General features: G+C 39.7%; 1 protein-coding gene across 8 annotated transcripts in view; it reads right to left on the bottom strand.

Annotated features, from left to right (window-relative positions):
• CSNK1G3 (casein kinase 1 gamma 3) overlaps positions 1–19918 on the bottom strand; it is a 64431-nt gene that overhangs the window by 37410 nt on the left and 7103 nt on the right. For 6 of the 8 annotated variants that reach the window (XM_088130160.1, XM_088130162.1, XM_088130156.1 and 3 more), the window contains 3 exons: positions 16397–16467; positions 13869–14289; positions 3464–3504 (listed from right to left, as the gene is read on the bottom strand). In XM_088130160.1, coding sequence (XP_087986286.1) covers positions 3464–3504; positions 13869–14043 — 216 coding nt within the window. In that variant the 5' untranslated portion in view covers positions 14044–14289; positions 16397–16467. The remainder of the gene's footprint in view (positions 1–3463; positions 3505–13868; positions 14290–16396; positions 16468–19918) is intronic. The other 2 variants (XM_088130158.1, XM_088130159.1) reach the window with 1 other exon arrangement.

The following is a 19918-nucleotide window of genomic DNA, read 5'->3' as shown; positions in this document are numbered from 1 at the left end:
CCTAGCAAAGATGAAAGACTTTAAGTTAAGCTAATGAATCAAATCCAAAGCAGGATCACAGAGTTATATTAAATTGCCCAGCAACAGGCGCATTGTAAGTATTGTTTCATGAGAGGCTGAAGTTAAGGCAAGTGAAAAACATAGCCAAGCTCATCTGAAAGTGGATTATAACCCAGATCTCAAAATCTGGGAGTTTCCAATCAATCAATCAATCAATCAATCTGAAGAACTTATCTTTATTCTACTGTGTTTAGTATTTATTTATTTATATTTAAATATATTGGCCGCCCAACTCCAGGCAACGTACAAAACTAGAAAAAACACAGAAACAGCTAAAAACATTAAATCAGACAGCCCAGACTAAAACAACAATGAACAACAAATCAACAGAACAAAACAGGGGCCATTAAACAAATAGTCAACATCAAGCCAAGTCAACACCAAAGCCAAGTTTTCAAAACTTTTTGGAACCCTAGGAGAGAAAGCGCTGTCCTTATATCTGGGGGGATGCTGTTCCAGAGGGTGGGGGCCACAATAGAGAAGGCACACTTCCTTGGCCCCACAAGATGGCAATGTCTAATGGAGGTGACCTGGAGTGCACTACTCTGCTGGAATGTACTGGGTGGGCAGAAACAACTGGAGACAAGCAGTCTCTCAGATATCCAGACCCTATGCCATACAGGGCTTTATGGGTAATAACCAGTATCTTGAATTGCACTCGGAAGCCAACTGGCAGCCAATGCAACTCGCATAGCAGTACTGACACATGGGCACACCAAGAGGCACCTGTTACTACTCACACTGCTGCATTTTGAACCAGTTGTAGCTTCTGGGTGGTTTTCAAGGGCAACCCCATGTAGAGCACATTGCAATAATACAATTGTGAGGTGACCAGGGCATGAGTGACTGTTTGAAGTGCCTCCCGATCAAGGAAAGGGTGCAACTGGCACACAAGATGAACCTGTGTAAAGGCCCTCCTGGCCACAGCTGCCACCTGCTCTTCAAGCAGTAGCTGCAACTCCAGAAGGACCCCCAAATTATGTACCAGTCTTGAATGGGGAAATGCAGCTCCATCCAAGACCAAGGATGGTAACATTCCTGACCCAGGGCTCCAAACAGCCACAGACACTCAGTCTTGATAGGATTGAGCTGAAGTCTGTTCTGCCCCATCCAGATCCAAACAGCTTCCAGATGCTGGGTCAAGACATTGATAGCTTTACCTGTGCTGCTTGGGACAGAGATGTAGACCTGGGTATCATCTGCATAGTGATGATACAGCACCCTGAACTGGCAGATGACCTCGCCCATTGGTTTCATGTAGATGTTGAACAGAAGAATGGAGAGCATGAAGCCCTGAGGCACCCTGGATGTGAGGGGCTGTGGACGCATCTCTCCCCCTCTGTCAACACCGACTGGAACTGATCACTGAGGAAGGAGGTGAACCACTAAAGCACAGTGCCCCCCACTCCTAACCCATGCAGCCTGTCCAGAAGGATAAGGTGGTCAACTTTATCAGTTATATTTTCATGTAAAGAGCGAACATAAATGGTGCAAAAACTGTAATAATGCTACATTTAATTGCTAGAAATTGCTTGGAAAAATGCTGGAATGTTGGGAAGCTGCCAATATTTCAATGTTGAGCCAACTGTCTTGGTAAACTTGGAAATACTATGTTTTATACAATATCAATACATACATACATGTAATGAAATTCAGATAATAATATTCTATCCAGCTCATCATTTGGGTTTCTAAAAAAAAAAAATTGGCTTCATGTATTTAAGGAAACAGATCAAAGAGAAAAAATAAAACAATAGAGAAAAAGAAAGCAGTTATCAATAACTCTGTGTGTGTGTGTGTGTGTGTGTGTGTGTGTGTGTGTAAGCTTCAACAATGTAAAAATTGCAATATTCCAGCTATTAACAAAATACTAGCCATTTAATGGTGGCCACATGAAAAAATTGTAAGATAAAATGTGAGGTATCATGAAATCCTATCAAGACTTTAGAAAGCAATTTCAATCACTGAGATGAGAGCTGGTTATGTGAGGGTTTATCTATATATACCACAGGACCAAGCAGGAATATTTTTAAAAGTATTCTGGCCAAGAACATCAGATATAGATATCCACTTGATGAAACATATTTTGGTGTTTTTCAAATTATTATGTAAACTTTAGTACTGGTACTTTAGTAGGAAGTGATATTACATCTGTGCAATGACAAAGTGGAAATGGTTGCTAGAAGAACCATCAAAACTATCATGATAGTACATACATCTTTTTGTTTCATCAGAGAAAGTAAAGTATGGGGTACTTCCAATAATAAGCAATGACCTCCCTCCAAATCTTCAAAACCTTTTCTATACTGCTCAGCTGTCTCATGTATAGATATCATTCTCTTGTACAGTATGAACAGACAAATGGATGTACATGTAGGCCAAAGGTACACAAAATCTTTATGCTTCAAGCTCAAAATACTTCATCTGAAGTTCAGAGCAGTGCCTTTGAATTTGAAACAAGTTACACTGACCATCCAGAAGAGCTTTGAGTTTGAGCTCAAGTACCTTTTTTGAGCTCTAAATATTTCTAGCAAGGTCAGAACAGCCTATTGTTGGGTCAAAGTGTTTGGGGTTTGAAATATTTTGTGCATTCCTAACATAAGCATGCACATTCAAACATTTCACCTCTCAATATCCATTCTCTTCTTTATCCAGTCAGTCAGAGGTTAGAGCATAGGCTGCAGCTGAAATTCTGGAAATATTTACAACTTCTGCATTGCAAGTTGTGTCAGAGTATCCTTAATCCTTCTCTAGCATAATGATACTACCTATTTATACGCAGACAAATAAGGGATGAAGAAAATCTGTATTTCCTATACTGAAAAGTGGAAGTCATGTTGTTTAACTTCTAACTATTAATTATTAATCATGCAAGAGGTTGCTTTTAATTTTTTAATTAATTAAGGTTGTTTTTTTTAACTTTACCTATAGAAATTAAAAGAACATCGAGCTATGAAAACATAAGGGGAAACTCACTTCACAAGAAAATATGCTCACTTTTTAAAACAACACAAATATTCAGACATTTCTTTCAACCTTATTAACAGATAAGATGTTCAGATATGAAGAATGAAATTATATTGCTTTCAGAATTATTTCATGAGGCCAGCCTCTTATTCTGTGCAACATCCAGGCACACAGCTTCTTTATTATGACTTTCATGATAAAGAGTATAATTTGAGGAGATTTTTTTTCTTACAATCTTGCAATTTAAAATCTAGAAGATTTTAACTCTTTCTAAGATACAGACTTGGAATGTTGTAGGGGGAGGGATATCCAAATAAAAGGAGGGATCTTGTACCCACTGAAATTATCTGAATGGGCTCAAATTTTTAACTTCTTAAAAATAACAGTTTAAAATCTTGAGCATTTTTATCTCAAATAATAACTAATGTTAACTTACCAGTTTAATTGCCACATATTCATTAGTATACAAATTTTTTCCTTAAAAAAATGAAAAAAACAGGAATGTTAGAATGTATACCTCTATTTATATATAAGTAAATTCATCCTATTAGTCAAACTATTGTCAATGAAAGTATAGCAAAAAACTTAAACTAGTTTTAACAGTTTAGCAAAACTGACATGCATTGGTTTCCAGACCAGAAAACACTAATGTAACTCTGCCTTTTACTTTAACTTATTATTTCAATGTCTGAATATTATTTTAATATTCTTTTACCTTGTGCTCATAGCAGCTAACAATTCAAAATGTTACCTCACACTTAAAAAATAACAATGCATACATTAAAACATTGTTTCTGATTCTTACTGATTCTGATTCTTATTCTTCCATAATAAACAAAGGACCCTCCCTCTTCCCCTTCTTTCTAGAGTCATGTGGGAACTTGAAAATCTGAAGATTAGGGACTTGTAGGAATGCATGAAGGGAGCCACAGGTGAAGAGTGCTTCCGTCATATTAATGGAAGAACAAGCCACAGTAGGTACATTATCAGTATGTATATTTTGTTATTGCCCCATGATTGTTTACATAAACACAGGAATCATGTATAAGGCACTGATGGCAACTTGTTCATCTGAATTTCCAACTTTGATTCTGATTGTGCGTATCAACATTTAGAAATAGTTACTTCTGTCTCATAGGTAAGACATAATTACTGTGCGGTACAAAAAGTACTGTCTATAATTGTCCAAACTCTCCTCCCACTTAGCTTCACTAAATGATCATGCGTTATAAGACAGAAAAGAAGAAGAAAAAAATCTGATCCAAAAAAGCTTTTTCTTATTGATAATAGTTTTATACAACTCTATGTCAGTATTTGACTCATCTTTGTTTCCCTAAGCTACAAAGTCCTGAATTCACCTAGGAGTTGTTGCAGCCCCCAATATTTGAGATTACCCATCACTTATTTAAATAATGTAGAGTAATACGAATTAGCAATTTATTTTCTTGTTTGTGAACTGTTCATTCGTATGTCCAAAAGCCTGAGGAAAATTGGAACTACAGATCTTTAAGAAGCAGACGATTTTTTATTTGTCACAGAGTGTACTAAAGGCATTAACTTGAAAGCAAGAATATACACTGCATTAAATCATAGTGTTTTAACCATGATTTGTTCAATAAGTCACAACAGCAGGATTTATTCATATCTATGAAATTAATGAAATGGAACCATGTCACACAAACTGCCATCACAGGAAGGTTTTTTTTCCTGATTTTTTTTGAGGGAAAAGAAGAGATTTTTGTTTATGCTAATAGTACTTCTCATGTATCTCCCATGAAATGACCCAAAACTTAAATTCAAAATGCATTTTGACGGTTGGCAAAAAAAAGTAACAGTTACTATGACTGTCAGGACCCCAGCAGCTGGGGAGGCAGCGGCAGCACAAGGTGGAGGTGAGCATCCATGCATGATGCCTGGCTGGTGGTGGGCTGAGGCTGCTGAAGCAAGCCCTGCAGCAGGCCTGCAGCAGAGAGGGCTGTGCTTAATGAAATAACGTGTTTCTTCCTTGTTACAAACTTAATAAACAAAACTTTGTATTTGTGACTGGCTTCCTTCTTTAGCGACACAAATCCTCTGACCTCTAACCGGGTGCGTCTACGTGGAAAAAGCAGAGACAGAGGCAGGCCGGGGGGGAGGGTGGGGGGCACAGCAGCCCCATCACGAGCCAGGCAGGAGTGTCCAGAGAGGTGAGGGGAGCAACCTTCCTTCCTTCCCTCTCTCCCTGCCACTTTGGAGCTGAGAAAGCAACACCACTGCCAGGTCCATGCCTCCCACTCTGGCAAACAGGCATCTGCAGCTTTCCTGCCTGGGAAGGAGCAGCTGTACAAAGACCCCACCCACACCCCTGAGACAGTGCAGAGTGCAACAGGCAAGGCGCATGGCAAGAACCCAGTCTGCGAAGCTCTGAGACGTGTCAGGGTTGCACCGAGCAGGGACCTCCAGCCAGGCAGTGGCTGCTCCAAGTCACAATCTGCAGCCTATGTCTGCCTTGCTTTCACTTGCCTCCCAGGAGGTGCCACCCCCAATGGAACAAGCTGCTGCTTTGAAAGACCACGGCAGGCAGCCAGGAGGCAATGAGCTCCGTCCAGCACGTGGAGCACCAGCAGGCAGGTTGGACATGCACGTGGGAATGTGCAGAAGGCTGAGACTGCTGACGTGGGTCAGGCCCACCAGGAGCCTGGTGGCTGGGGAAGCGGTGGCAGTGGCAAGCCCAGTGCTGACAGAGCCCTCCCACTAATGAGGATGAAGAACACAGCGAAGGTCAGGGGTGGCAATGGGTAGGCAGCAGCAGTGGAATACAGTGGCCTCTTCATCTTGGTCATGCTGTTCAGGGTAACAAAAAGGGAAGGAGGAGGGAGATGGAGGGTGAATTGAAGCAGAAGCAGTTGACGCAGAGTAGAACATGTCCATGGGATGCTGTGACAGTCGCAAATGTGGTCTGGTCACCAAGCACCTGAATTTTGATCGCATGACTGCAGGGACACTGCGATGATCATAAAAGCTAGGACCAGTCGTAAGTCCATTTTTTCAGCACCATCGTAACTTCAAATGGTTGCTGAACAAATGGTCGTTAAGTGAGGACTACCTGTATGATTTAGAAATTGTTCACATTTCAACTAAACCACAGAGGAACAAATTACATTATAGCTTAGCATGATGTATGAACCTAGTCTGCTATTCTTTTCTGCTATGTCTTAAGCGCCACTCATACCTTTCATTTTTCCTAAAAGGGAAAGTGAAATAGAAATTTGGAGACATTTAATTCTTTCTCAAAGAATAAGGCCTTAAACAGCACTGAATCATGATCGGGACATCCTATTACCAAATTTTATTTAAGGGCCTTAGGTACTATATTCCTTTTCTAAAGAGTAAAATTTTATAATCCCAGTTGTGATAAATATTCTAGGAAATTAATGCAAAATTGACTGCCTATTGTGAAATCTCCTTCTGGTCTGATATAAAAAAGTATCAACAGGTATTAACTGTTCCAGGACATCCAGGACAGGAAGTGATCATATGATACAAACTTTATGCTCACTCTTAATAGATTTCTCTTCACTCATAGCCAGGCAGGATACAGGTAGTCCTCACTTAACAATCCTAAGTGGAACCAGAATTTCTGTCACTAAGTGAAGTGGTCATTAGGCGAAACATCACACGTCCGCACCATTTAGCAACGGTAGTTCCAGTAGTCCCCATTGCAATCATTATGCAAGTACCACACAGTTGTTAGGCAAGGACCTCACACTTCTACTCTGCTGTGCTCACCTCTGCTTCAACTCCCCCCACCCACCTATTTTCCCCCATCTCTGACCTTTTGGCCACCCTACACTCCGCCTCTGCCTATCTCCGTCACCCCCATCACCACTGCCATCTTCTTCCTCCCGCTGCTGATGAGGTACACCAGGCTGAGGCAGCTGCTGCCCCTTCACACAGCATTGCCACCACCATTGCCGGTTTCTTCCTCTCGCTGCTAACAAGGTGCACCAGGCTGAGGCAGCTGCTGGCCCTTCATGCAGCATCACAAAGGATCAGCAGCTGCTTCAGCCGGTGCATCTTGTCAGCAGCAGGAGGAAGACAAAGGCACAGGTCAGTGAGGACTAGCAGGGGGTGGCAGGGGTAGGCAGCCAAAAGAGCAGAGATCAGGGGGAGATAGGCAGATGGGGGAGTTGAAGCACACTCTGCGATCGTAAATGCTGGTGGACTGCCAAGCACCCAAATTTTGATTACATGACTACAGGGGTACTGCAATGGCTGTAACTCTGAGGATCAGTCATAACTACCATTTGTTCAGCATTGTCGTAGCTTCAAAAGGTTGCTGAACAAATGGTCATTAAGTGAGGACTAACTATACAGAACACATAGCCGAAAAAGAAGAAAAGCAGAGCTTTGTAACACTTCAGATTCGAGACTCTTTGAAGTGCAAGGGAGAAAGAGAGCTAGACAGTCAGTGAGGTGTAATGGTTAAAGTATTAGACAAGCAAAGGGAACACCCTGGTTTGAGTCTGTCCTCAGTCATAGAAGTTTACTGGGTGACTCTGCGCCATTCACTTGCTCTCAGCTCAACCTACCTCACAAAGTTGCTGTTATAGAGAAAAATAAGTCTGTGCTTCGCTTAGATAAAAGTGCACACCAAATAAAAATACTAAATACTACATGTCTATGACTCCTTAAAGTAGCTGCATCTTCTCCAGGGGTCATGTAACTGCCCTTTGCAACTGCACCACCGTGCCAGGAAAAAAAAACACATTTGGTTCAAGAAGTTGCAGATGGGTGCTACATTCAAGTCTGCATACATTTTATAGCATCTTTGTGCCTTCAAATCCAAAGTACCACACAGCCCTCAAAATAGAAAGAAAAAAAACCCCAAAAGGCAATAAAGAGTAGTTCCATAGTGTTCCATGCAGACCAGCTATCTGCAAACATGGTGGGGCTTGCAAGCTTCTTTAAGAAACCAAGAAGAATCTTTGCTGTAAGATTTCAATATCCCAGTCTTCATTCAACTGAGATGACATACCAGCAATGGCCATGGATATACAAAAACCATGGACAAAGGAGAGTGGTAATAAGTAGTGATTTCTCACTACAAAAAGCAGAATTTAACATCCACTTGTCAAATCTGCTAGTTTGATGCCACCAAAAGCTTCCATGTGGGACAAGTAATATCATCAGCCACATCATTTCTAACTTCAAAACTCCAGGAAAGAAGCTGAAGAACCTAAGAGCTTAAGGGGATGTACTAATCCATCCTTTGGTTCACAGAAAAAAACTCTACAGGTAAATTGTGTCAATAGGAGAGATCTGGTTTGGTTTGATTTCTGAAACCATGGTCACCATTACTTGGACAATGATCTGCTGATACAAAGTGGATTACACCTCAGTAAGACTCTGATAAATGTGTCTGGCAGAGCATAATGAACATGGGATGTCTTTTAAACTGAATCCTGGAGTTGGGAGGTTGGAGGTGAAAAGACAAGATGTCATTTTTGTTCTGAAGACCAGCAGCTAAATCAGAGTTACCATCTTGCAAACTAAGAAAACATGCATTTCTCTATTATAAATTTTCACTTCAAGAAAATCAGAAGCTCTTTGTGATTTTGACTGAATAAATTCTGCAAGGCCACAGTCTAACGATGCACTTGGAAGAAGTATTACTAAAATACAGTATCTAGAATTAGTATTTCCTCAACTAGTTATGATCAGGTCATTTATCACCTGATATCATAAACATAACAACAACACCTGGTTCTTGGGCACAGATTGGGATGTGAACAAGTCATGTCCCCTGCCCTACCCACAAGACTTGAGGGCAAGCTAGAAAAGGTCGGAGGATTTGATTTCTATTTTCCCTGAAGACTGCTTGCTGTTTAACATCTATATGGCTCTAGGAAAAACCATACAGCATACCATTAATATGCTGATTACTCAGCACTGTATTTCCAGCCTGGGCCCACCTAGTTGTTGTTGAAGTCCTGGCTTGCTACTTGAAGGCAGTCAAGGCCTGAATAGTACAAAACAGTCTGGAGCTGACCTCAAACAAGATAGCATCACTGTTTATTCACTGTAGTTCTCTCTCAGCTCCCATGTTGCAGTACATTACCGCTACTGTTGGATGGGTAGGTGGCCAGGAGGGCTTCTGCCCATCTTCATCTGATGGCCACTTGTGGCACTCCTGGTGTGGAAGGATTTAGCTAGTGTGACTTATGCCCTTAAGTTAGACTTTTGCAATGGACTTTGCAGGGGACTACACTTACTGAATGGTGCTAATTGCTATGATTGTATTGCACCTATCTTGCAGGCCCTGCATTGGTTACCAATAGGTTTCCAGGTGCAATTCAAAATGCTAATTCTTATTTATAAAGCCCTATATAGGTTTGGCACCCGAGATGTACTCAGTGTATACCTGTCCAAGAAGTCCTCTCAGGAGAATATGCTGATGGTATCCCATTTTTATGAGGTGAAGGAAGATGAGACTAGAAAGTGTAGTTTTTCAATTAGGGCACTTATACTTTGGAAGAGCCTCCATCCAGAAGTTAGGCAGTCTCCCTTGATAATGGCCTTCCAGAAGCTAAAGAAGGCTGAGTTATTCCAGAGGGCTTTGGAGAAGTGATCATTCACCACAATTATTTTTCTTTTTGTTACTGTTAGTTTTGATTTTATTGTTCTGAGGTTTTTGTGTTATTAGGATAGTGGGTTGCATTTATTTATTTAACTATTTTCTTGTGTATGTTTTTTATATAGATATATACAGTGCATTCAGAAAGTATTCAGACCCCCTTCACTTTTTTCAATTTTGTTATGCTGCAGCCTGATACTACAATTGTTCAAATTCATTTTTTTTCTCATTAATCTACACTCAGTACCCCATAATGACAAAGTGAAAACAGAATTTTAGAAATGTCTGTAAATGTATTAAAAAGGAAAAACTGAACTATCACATTGGCATAAGTATTCAGACCCTTTCCAACAATGCTTGACATTTAGCTCAGGTGCCTCCCATTTCTCTTGATTGTTGCTGAGCTGTTTCTACACCTTGATTGGAGTCCACCTGTGGTAAATTAAATTGATTGGACATGATTTGGAAAGGCACACACCTCTCTACAGAAGGCCTCACAGCTGACAATGCACACTGTACCAGAGCAAAAGCCATGAGGTCAAAGGAACTGCCTGCAGAGCTCAGAGGCAGGATTGCAAGGCACAAATCTGGGGAAGGCTACAAAAACATTTCTGCTGCACTGAAGGTTCCCAAGAGCACAGTGGCCTCCATAATTCTCAAATGGAAGACGTTTGGCACAACCAGGACTCTTCCAAGAGCTGGTCGCCCAGCCAAATTGAGCAATCGGGGGAGAAGAGCCATAGTAAGAGAGATGACCAAGAACCTGAGGGTTACTCTGATTGAGCTCCAGAGATCCTGTGTGGAGATGGGACAAAATTCCAGAAGGACAACCATCACTGCAACCCTCCACCGATCTGGACTTTATGGCAGAGTGGCTAGACGGAAGCCTCTCCTCAGTGCAAAACACATGAAAGCCTGCTTGGAGTTTGTAAAAAAGCACCTGAAGGACTCTCAGACTGTGAGGAAGATTCTCTGGTCTGATGCAACCAAGATTGGACTGTTTGGCCTCAATTATAAACGTTATGTCTGGAGGAAACCAGGCACCGCTCATCACCTGCCCAATACCATCCCAACAGTGAAGCATGGTGGTGGCAGCATCATGCTGTGGGGATGTTTTTCAGCAGCAGAGACTGGGAGACTGGTTAGGGTTGAGGGAAAGCTGAATGGAGCAAAGTGCAGAGATATCCTCAATAAAAACCTGTTCCACAGTGCTCAGGACCTCAGACTGGGCCAAAGGTTCACCTTCCAACATGACAAAGTTCCTAAGCACACAGCCAAGACAACACAGGAATGGCTTAGGGACAACTCTGTGAATGTCCTAGAGTGGCCCAGCCAGAGCTCTGACCTGAACCCTACTGAACATCTCTGGAGACACCTGAAAATGGCTGTCTACCGACGGTCCCCATCCAACCTGATTGCACTTAAGAGGATTTGCAAAGAAGAATGGCAGAAAATTCCCCAATGCAGGTGTGCAAAGCTTGTCGTGTCTACCGAAAAAGACTCGAGGCTGTAATTGCTGCCAAAGGTGCTTCAACAAAGTACTGAGTAAAGTATCTGAATACTTATGCCTATGTGATATTCCAGTTTTTCCTTTTTAATAAATTTACAGATATTTCTAAAATCCTGTTTTCGCTTTGTCATTATGGGGTACTGACTATAGATTAATGAGAAAAAAAATGAATTTGAACGATTGTAGTATCAGGCTGCAACATAACAAAATTGAAAAAAGTGAAGGGGGTCTGAATACTTTCCGAATGCATTGTACACACACACACACACACACACACACGTGTGTGTGTGTGTGTGTGTGTATATATATATATATATATATACTACCATGGATGTTTTGTATTTTATCTTGTAACCCACCAGCAGTTGGAATAGTTTGGCAGCATACAAATTTAAATAATAATAGTGATGATGATGATGATGATGATGATGACAACGATGATGGCAGCAACAGCTATAATATACGTCATAGGTAAGGAACTTACTACATCCCTCATTATTTTCCATGCTAGTTACAGTAACATTAGCAACATCCAGAGCCTCTGCTGGAGTCTTTGCTAGGATGCTCACGTATGAAAGAAGTATAAGAATACTCTCCAGAAGAGTTTTGTAAATTCTAACAGAGAGCTATTTAGTTTGCACCAGCTAAACATGCATTCCCTCATTTTAATCCTAAAACAATCCTGCAAGGTAGGCTGGGCTGGAGACTGAAATTCACTTGAAGTCAACCAGTGATCTCCAAGTTTTGTTGTGGACTTGAATCAAATCAAAGTCCAATAAATATTACACTAAAACAACTTTCTGTTGTTTAGTTCAAATTTGCTTTCTGACTAGAGACACAAGAGAACAAAGAAAGCAACAGGACAACAAAAGTTAAAAAAGAAAACAGGAATGAGAAGTTGAAAAATAGAAGGAGAAATTTGCTTGGTAAATAAATAAGTAAATAAATTGCTAAATTAAGGAAACAAGTAAAACTGTCTCTCCTGGAAAAAGACATAAATACTGCAAAAATCTGCATGTCTTTAGGGGCCTTGGCCAACTAGTTAACTATTTCCCACCAAACAAACAATAATAATGTGTTTTCTAAACCTAACCTTATATAATCTACTAGTTATTTAGAACATCTGGTATTATTTGGCAGGTTCCAATTGTATTTCATTAATATACATATAAAAATGTATGTTTAAAATTTTTCATTGACATTTTGAACTGGAACCAATTACATATTTTCCATAGAAATATTACTTTGAATAGTGAAAATCTGAATAATGTACCATTTTGTGGAATTCATTAACTGCACTAATTGAGACCTACCTGTATTTATATCAACATGGTTGACAACAAATAATGAGATCCAGTAACATCCCTCTTCCCACCATCCCCTTTTACTACCATGTACCGTGCACACAGATTAAACACATCATCTGAATCCACATCATGGTACCAACTCCATCTTTCCTACATGTGAGCTGTTGTTAGATGAGTAACTGATCTGCAGCTGCTTTCATCATAAGCTTTAAACCACTACTCCACTATTCAAATTCAAAATGTCAGTAGCAACATTTTAAATCGAAACATTAATGTTATTATAAATGACAGCATCCGATCAAAACAATATTACTACACATGAACAAATTAGCAAACAAGAAAATATGGGGAAAATATTCTTATTAAACTTTGGGCAATCCAAAGGCAGTTTTTGACAAGGGGCATTTTTGTGTCCAACTAGCCATATAATTTTTTTGTTTACATGGCAGCTCTTTTGATCCCACTGCTCCCAGATGTATCTCTATTAAGTTGCATTTTTAACCTTCTTAAATTGTCCTTTTAACCATCCAAAACAGTACTTTTGACTATCAATTCTTCATGGTACAATTTTTTTTTTTTTTGGTGGGGGGTAGGATCATTGTGTTAAGTAAATTCACTATGTTCTGTAGACAAGGTCGTAGCTTAGAATAAGTAAGCTAATGATTTATTAAATAAAATGTAGTTAAAAAAACACATGGCTTAGTGCAATGTATGAAACCATGCAAAACTTCACTCTGAAACTGCTCTCTCAGAAGTCTCTACTCTATCTGGGGCTCAATCATGGGATCCAAAATTACATTTAGTTGCAGAAGTACTTTTCTGAATATTAGGATTCAAATTAAACTACTGGCAGAGCCTAACTCCATATCACAATCCAACTGAATTCATCATTTTTTGAATACATTATAAGGTTAACATGAGCTTGACTCATCTAATATATTTCTTCAAACAGACCACAGTTAAATATCACTGTTAGTGAAAATTGTTTGGGAATTCTAGTTTAATAGTAAACAAGCAATATTCTAATACAAGTTGCCTGATCATTTCTGTTTTCTAGTGGGAACAACTAAAAAAATTGATTCCATCATCTTTTTTAGCATTATACCCAATATACTTTGTCTCACTATGATGTGTGAATTAATTGACTATGGTGGTTCAACAGATTGCAGTTCAAAATCCCAAGTGAGTGTCATGTGTGAATATACTCAAAGTCCTAAGCTGTTGTTATATTATTTCCTGTTCAAACATATTACTAAGCAAAATATTGGCAGAGCTGTCACAAAGAAACAAGTGGATCTGATTATGAATCTGCTAATGGTGCTGTTCAATTAAATTATCCTTTAGACACAAAAACAATGTCTTTTAAGAGTTTTTATTGGGATGTTGAAATGAAGAAAGGCTTACTTACCTAATCGTAGCTCTCCAAAATTGCCACAACCAATTTTCTTTCCAACTCTGAAGTTAGGTCCAACCATTAACACACCAGAGTTTGATGAGCTGCTACCTCGTGGATTGTGACTTGAGCGTCCACTAGGCCTTGCCATTCTATCATCCAATTTGTCTTTGTCTTTTTTTTTATCCATATCAAGTTTACGGTACTCCACTTTGAACTTCTTCCCCCAATCAAGACAAGCAAAGTCAAATGGGGTAAAGTAGAAATGAAAACATCCTTAGTTAAGCGCTCCACTTAGTTACTGTGAATTATGAAGCTGCTGCAGGCAGTCACTCTTTGCATATTCATCCCATTCGCAAAGTGTTTTTCACTGGTAGCTATTAGAGCAAAATCTAAGCAGATCTTCTATCAGCACCATTTACTGTTTAAAGTGCTTCTGAAACAAAAGTAACCATTTATTAAATAAATGTGTTATATATAAAACAAAATTAAAATTTGTTAAACCAACAAACATTTAATACAAACTACTCACAACCTACTACTTCACAATACCTGCAATGAAAAATAGCAAGACAGGATACCTCAAATAATTATTCAGAATAATGCACACCAAATTACATAGAGAATTTGCTGAAATCCACAAGTACATATCAAAACAACTATACACAATAATGTTTGCTCAATTCTAAATTTAACTTCAACCCATGTTAGCCCATATACAATAATGAAGCTAATCTATCACTAGCACAAGAGTTTTCTTGACTACATGGAATGCTTGGGAAAAGACAACCCAGAAAACAGTTACAGGTAGTCCTTGAGTTAAGACGGCAATTGGGACTAGGAATTCTCGTTGCTAAACAATGCAGTCGTAAAGCATGTCACATGACTGCAGCGCTTAGCAACAGCAATCCTGGCAGTCCCTTTTGCTGTCATTGACTGAATCCCACTGGTTGTTAGCCAAGGATCCACCCCAATCCAAGCCATTCCCAGCTTGGTCCCTCCCATCTCCAAGCCTTGATAAGGTAAGGGACTGTCTCCTCTGCCTCTTCTTGAACTCTCTGCACCTGCCTATCTCCCCACCATCTCTGCCCTTTTGGCTGCCCACCTAACCACTGCTGCCAGCTGTCCCTTCTGCCCAGCCCTAATCTGCCACCACACCCACCGCAGCGCTCGCCACTACTGTACCAGCCAGGGCCTTCTACGCACCACCTTCTTTCGCATCGGTGCTGCTGGGGCTTCTCTTGCACCCTGGCCAGGGCCTTCATTCATGCACCAAAAGGTGGTCGTAAATGTGGGTGGGTCCAAGTGGACCCAAATTTTGTTCACATGACTGTGGGAGTGCTGCAACAGCCAGAACTTAAGAGGACTGGTCATAAATCCCTTTGTTCAGGGCCATCATAATTTTGAACGTTCATTGAACAAATGGACGTTAAGCAAGAACTATCTGTACTTTTAAATATCTGACCAGCCTTCTGGCTGTCATCAGTAATCCTATTCTTCCATCTCACTTACAATGTCCTAATTTACAATCCCCAGTTCCAGTTACTCCCCATATTCTTAGCTACCAAGTAAAGTTGATGTTGCTCAACCAATCAACAATGCCCCTTAACTCTTCTACAAATTAAATTATTTGAAAGTTCTTTGAAACTTGCAGAAACTGTCAAGTGCTTTAAGGGTGAATTTCAGATCAAATTTTGATGCAAAGATTAACTCTTACCCAAAGACTTTTTAAACTCCATTTTACCCCTTTTTCTTTTGGAGCAGATCTTTGGGTATTTCAATTAACATACAGGTAGTTCTTGGGTCACAACCACTTGTTCAGCAACTGTTCAGTTACAATGGTGCTGAAGGAAGGGGATTTACGACCAGCCCTTGAAATTGTGGCCGTTCACAATTTTGGCACTTGGCAACTAGTGCCCGCCCACAGCACCCACCTGTAGCTCTCACCCGCCAGCCTGCTTGCCTAGGACTCCTGCCTCTTCCCATGCCGTGGTCACATGAGTTCCTTGTTTAACGACCTGCATGGTCCTGGGGTCACAAGAGCAACTGGGACTGCCAGGATTGCCATCATTAAGCAATGCAGTCAGGTGATGTTGCACTTTATGACTACATCGTTTAGTGCCAGCAATTCCGGTCCCAATTGCCATTGTAACCCAAGGACTACCTGTATTTGTTACAAAGTAACACCTCCCATAAGAGCTAAACCTCCTAGACTAAACAACTAAGCAACTCAATTTGATGACAGGAGCATCAATATCTAAAATAATGAGTCATCAAAAATATGAGTCCAGGCCAAAGTATTCCAGCAGAGGAAAAAAGATTTTCAGGAATCAGAAATGCTAAACTGGCTCCTTCTTGGTGCTTTATATTACCATTTTTTAATTTGTTAATTAATACGCCTGCTGTTGTTGACTAGCTAGAAGACTAGCTCCTGAAGGTGTTCACTTTAATTACCTTCTCTGAAGTCCCTACAACTATGCTTAAAATCTAAGAGTCATTTCTTTACCTTTCTGTAAGTAAGATAATTTATAAATCATACTTACCCAAGAAAATGTTCCACCTTTTTCATATTTTCTCATCACAAGTTGTACACTGTTTTATTTGTGCATGTCATCTGAAAATAAAAATACACTTAACATTAGCAATAAACACAGTTCAGTATTTCAACAGTTATTTCTTGATGCAATTAACATTTTACAATTAATCCCAGCAAGTATATTTGTAAGCTGACACTGAAAAGTACACTAGCAATGTATGTTACCTGACAGTATAAAAAATGTTACTGTGAACATACTTTAGGTTTCCTGATCTGCATGGGCCCCTACTCCTGTATTACTCCACAATAATTTTAAACAGTCCTGGTTTTAGCTACTTTCCTGGTCACCTTTCTTATCACTAAAAATTGGCATTTATACCAGAGGATTGATTAATAGCTAAAGTAATAGAGGTTCAAAAAGCAATAAATGGGATGGAGATCAAAGAAATTACAGGTCAGTTAGCTTAACAACAGTTGAACACTCTTAAAAGATAACTATCAACAGTCACATATCTTACTGATGAAGAATCAGTATAACTCTTGCAAAGGCAAAATCTATATCTTTTTAGGCTTTCAGAGTTCCCTAAAAGTGGGTGATCTAGCATATTTCATTGTTTCAAAAGGAATGTGACTTAAGACATCAATTCAACTAATTTTCTTATGAATTGAACATGGGGATCACTTCATGAAAAAACAGGATTCTCAGAAGACAGGATGGTTTTAAATGTTCTTTATTTTTCTCCTGGTAATCTAAGCTTTAAAAGTATCATCTAAAGGCAGACATTATCAGCTGCTGTCTGACCAAGAATTCACCTAGTTTACACTCAATTGAGGTTCCAGATATATAGGAAACAAATATGTGGGAACATCAGCAATGGAATGGGCATGTATGTATGATATAGCAGACTGAGGAACTTGTGCTGTAATTGTTTTGCTTGCTTTATGCAGGCTCCAGGAAAAAAGTATTGGCACTTTTTTTAAACTTCACCAACAAACAGCTTTGCAGAATATCCTTGTACAGGTAGTCCTCGGCTTACGTCCATTTGTTCAGTGACAGTTCAAAGTTACAGCAGTGCTGAAAAAATGGACATACAACAGGCCATCGCAGCACTCCTACAGTCATGTGATCATGACCCAGGCACTCAGGTGCCTAGCTCGTGATTACAATGCCACAGGGAGCCGCGGTCACATGACTGCCATTTGTGACCTGCCCTGCTGGCTTCCCACCCAAGCAAAGTCAAAGGGGAAGCCGGCAGGGAAGGTCACAAGACACTCCAGTAAGTTGCTCCTGCCCACAGGACCCCTCCATCAGTGTGCAGCCTCCACTGACCCTCCCAGGCCTCCCCCAACTCACATACGGCCTGCACTGGCCCTCCCCCAGCCTCCCCCACTCTCCTTATCTGGGATTCCCACTGCTTCCTACTTAACAACCTGCACATCTTGGGGTTACGACAGCAACCGTGACTGCCAGGATCGCCATTGCTAAGTGATGTGGTCATGTGATATCGCACTTTACAACCGCATCATTTAGCAATGGTAATCCCAGTCACAATTGCCATCAAAACCTGAGCACCACCTGTATTTGATGAACAGTATTATGTTTCTAAGTTTGTAACATACTCTACACGACCTGCTATAATTTGCAGAGATATTCTATGCAACCAACATTTTAAAAAATATTGTTATAGTTCCATTTTACTTTGTGATATCACAACTTGTGATATCACAAAGTAAACTCACAAACTCACAATAAAATTTGAGTTGACTTTTGTAACTTATTACACAATAATTAGAGCAAAAACAGAAAAGTTCTCACAATTTAAAAAAATTAAACAAAGTTATACAAAGAGCTATACTGGTGTGATGGAATGGACTTATGAAGCCATACTCAGGGAGATAAGCATGTTCTTAGCCCCCAACAGGAGTGTGGGAAGTTCAAGAAGATGAGGCTGGCACCTCCCTAAGGAATTCACAGTGTTGTGGCTGGCTTGGGAATTTGGGTTCAGTCTGGTGAGATTCTGTCTTGCGGTGGAAGCTAATAAACGCAACAGAACTGTATTTGCATTGTCTCGTGGAGTTCTTTGGGCCGAACCTGACAACTGGGACCAGTATCTTTTGATATAAATGGAGGTAGGAGTGGGTGGTTGCAGATAACACCGTTTACAGTGGCGAAATCAAAATAGCTATAAAGAACTCAAATAGCTCTTTCAACTAATGACAGGCAACCACATGGTCACATGCAAATACAATTCAATATAAATATAAATAGATGCACAAGAAATAGGAGATAGGGTAATCATAATGCCACATATACTGAGGAAGTCCAAAGATGGAATGCCTAATGCTATCCTATACTGCAGGCACAGCTTAATTTCTGGAAACTATTTAAAATCAGGAATTTCTTCCCCTTGTTGTGTAACTGGATATGTATTTGGGATTCTAAGTCACATGTATATCATAAAAATGACTCCAATTGGAGGTGCCATTCACTTATAGTAAACATAATATGTGGCCAGCCAGTCATGAATTACCTGCTTCAAAGGATGGAAATAAACAGAATCATATTCCTTCCTCAAGTTAATCCTCATACTTCCTTAACACCTCCCACTGTTTTCTATAGCTCTTCATTGTTTGGGAGTATAGAGTGGGGAGAGGGAATTATGGTAACTTTTATGAAGCTTTGACACTATAACCAGCACTGCCTTCTCCCAGTTTGGGATGAACAAATTATATTCAGTACAATTATACAAAGCCTAAACAGCTTCAACATTTTTTCAACTGGAGGTGGGGGAGAACGTTAAATCTGACTGTTTAAACTTTGCACAGTCACTGCTGTCTTTGTTACATTACTTGCTATGCTTTCAAATATTCATTCTAACAATCTGAACATTCTAAAATAATGTATAACATTTACAGTACAATCCTATGCTTGTTTGCTCAAAAGTTAATTCCAAAGTTCTAATTACTCATGACTATAAATGGACAGGATTGCACCTTAATTTAAATTACACGTATCACCCAATAGTGATTTAAAACCTTTTTATAACCAAAAGAAAGCACTATGAAGAGAAATACTAATGTCAGAGGAGTAAGATTTTTCAAAATAAGCTGGTTTTGAAAGGACAAAAATAAACTACTTCAAAAACTTTTTGAAAATCTTCCAGGGCATAACTATGTATTTTATTCTTAAATGTATATGCTTGTCAGGTGAAATAAAATAATAGAATAGATCATATTAGTGTTTTCTAAATATACAACTAATCCAATTTTCTAATACTAAATAAATATTTCCAAACATGGCAATTCAACACTGTATTATAAAGCAAGTTTAATGCAAAATGTTATTCATTCATTCTTTATACAGTGGTCCTTAGGTTTGTGAACCCTTTTCATTCAAGCTAAAAATTTATATTTTGGTCTTATCTGTCCATAGAATATTCTTCCAAAAGCCTTCTAACTTATCCACGTGGTCTCTTGCAAACTATAGATGGGCAGCAGTGTTCTTTTTGAAGAGTACAGTGCACAGGGC

Source organism: Python bivittatus, unplaced genomic scaffold, assembly GCF_059951505.1.
Source record: "Python bivittatus isolate LINGU-HERP-01145 unplaced genomic scaffold, Pbiv_v1 ctg000850_np1212, whole genome shotgun sequence".
NCBI classification, from domain to species: domain Eukaryota; kingdom Metazoa; phylum Chordata; class Lepidosauria; order Squamata; family Pythonidae; genus Python; species Python bivittatus.
Note: the sequence above shows the minus strand (reverse complement) of the source record. Positions and strands in the feature narration are given on the sequence as shown.